We start from the raw sequence: 1,893 nt of genomic DNA on the forward strand, positions 1-1,893 counted from the left end.
ATCCTGATATCATAAGCAAATCCACATATATGACTTAATTTGTCTTGTTGGTTACAATAATACATAAATATTTGGTCTGAATCCTAATTTTATGTCATTTTAATGAGGAATTTTTGATGTCCTTATAAAGAGGAAACCTCAAATTATATTTGAATATTGAGATTTCCCAGTTTAAATGAAACAAAAACATTACTAGCTCACAGGAAAAATCTCAAAATTTTAAGGCGATTTTCCTCAAAATCCGTTTTTTGTTGCTACTGCTCAAAAAAAGTGCTTCAAATTTTTTGCTGTATGATTATATTTCAGACAGTTCATCCAAATGATACATTGATAAAGTATTTATCATTATGTTTTGAAAAGATGCAATTTTGTTTTGACAAAATGCAATTTTTATAGTGTTTTGATTAAAAAGTTTGCAAATGCACTGTTTGCAAACTTTTTAATCAAAACACTATATTTGCCTATTTCTCCTTGTACCAYTTTTGGACTTAATCCTGGTTTTGATGTGATGGGTCACATATAAAGCCACCTGTGATTGGTGCAGATCTAGATGAAGAAGTCAGTTTGTTGTTTAGARGAACTGCTGCAAAAGAAAACAAATAAATGTGCTTTATACTAACAGTACCTTGGAGTAAAGGCCACAGATCTCCACAGCTGTTTGTTTATCCGACAGTGAGAAAAGAGACACAAGCTCCTCTGCGCTGGCTTTGAATCCAGTTGATTGGCACCTGTCAATCATTCTGCTCAGTGCCACTTCAACCTCGTGTGCTCCCAGACTGACAGGAGAGAAGAGAGGGAGAAAATGAGACGTTTGTACTAAAGCTGTCCAACATTAAGTGAGAGCAGTGAGCGATGYTCCTCACCCGTTTTTACGCAGCAGAGACAGCGTCACCCTGCCGGGACCATTCACAGGCAGAGACAGACCCCCCAGTTTACTGACAGGAACTCGACCCTCCATCACGTAGTYTGTAGCTGGGACTCCTAAAGCTCTGAAACACAGGAAGCTACATCACAAACTGTTTTCACTTGTTTAGTTAAAGAAACTAATGATGACACTGAAWTATTATCCCCTGCCTCCACAGACAGGACAATAAGTTTGTCCTAGTGTCTGTAAAAAAGATCTGATGAACCAAACATTTTAAATTAAAACATTCAGTAAATAGTCCTTAAATGAACATCTACAACATGGCTGCCACAGCTAATCAACCTTACCCAACATAAAATTGGTTATAGTTTACAGAAATTGAGCTACAGTTTAATGTATCAGTGTGTTTCCATCCTGTCATGAACTGTGAGCTCTGCATTTAACCCATCAGCTGTGAGACTGTCTGGTTCCAAGCAATGGTGCMGGAACAGGGGGGCTGTGGCCACCAGCTGGTCCCACCACACCTTACAGGCTGCACCCAAGGAGTTTATACAGAACAGCTGGAGTGCTCAGAAACCACGTGACCGTGTGATCGGCTGGAGAAGCTAACAGCTAACGCTAAACGGTCAAGAGTCTGGATTTACCATTACTGTACATGTTGACAACAGAGCAGAAAAAAAGGACTGACGATGTAAAAATCATTAAAACTATTAATAGTAATATTAATCCAATTATTATTAATATTTTACAGTTTACATAATCTATCTAATGTTTTAAATAATGCCAGAAAAGCTGTTTGTGTTATGGGTTTATTGACAGAACATAAACAGGAAAACGTCTCATTTCACAACACAAGTCAGCAGATTTGATCTTATTTAGCTCAATGTGATCTGAGCAGAACATAATGTAACAGTTTAAAATTAAAACAATCTTATAAAGTCGATGTAATCACTGTTATTTATTGAACTGGTTAGCAGATATTAGCTTGTGCAGCATATATACAAAGTTTAGCACTGCTGAATCATGCT

The 1,893-nt window shown here is 37.1% G+C and overlaps 1 protein-coding gene across 1 annotated transcript in view; it reads right to left on the reverse strand.

The window, feature by feature from the left end:
• Window positions 1-1,893, reverse strand: part of lpcat4 (lysophosphatidylcholine acyltransferase 4) — a gene marked incomplete at its 5' end in the record, with an annotated part of 22,273 nt that overhangs the window by 3,163 nt on the left and 17,217 nt on the right. The window contains 2 exon segments of the mRNA XM_014021820.1: window positions 626-776; window positions 864-989. Of these exon segments, the coding sequence (XP_013877274.1) occupies window positions 626-776; window positions 864-989 (277 nt within the window).

This window comes from Austrofundulus limnaeus, unplaced genomic scaffold, assembly GCF_001266775.1.
Source record: "Austrofundulus limnaeus strain Quisiro unplaced genomic scaffold, Austrofundulus_limnaeus-1.0 Scaffold307, whole genome shotgun sequence".
NCBI classification, from domain to species: Eukaryota; Metazoa; Chordata; class Actinopteri; order Cyprinodontiformes; family Rivulidae; genus Austrofundulus; species Austrofundulus limnaeus.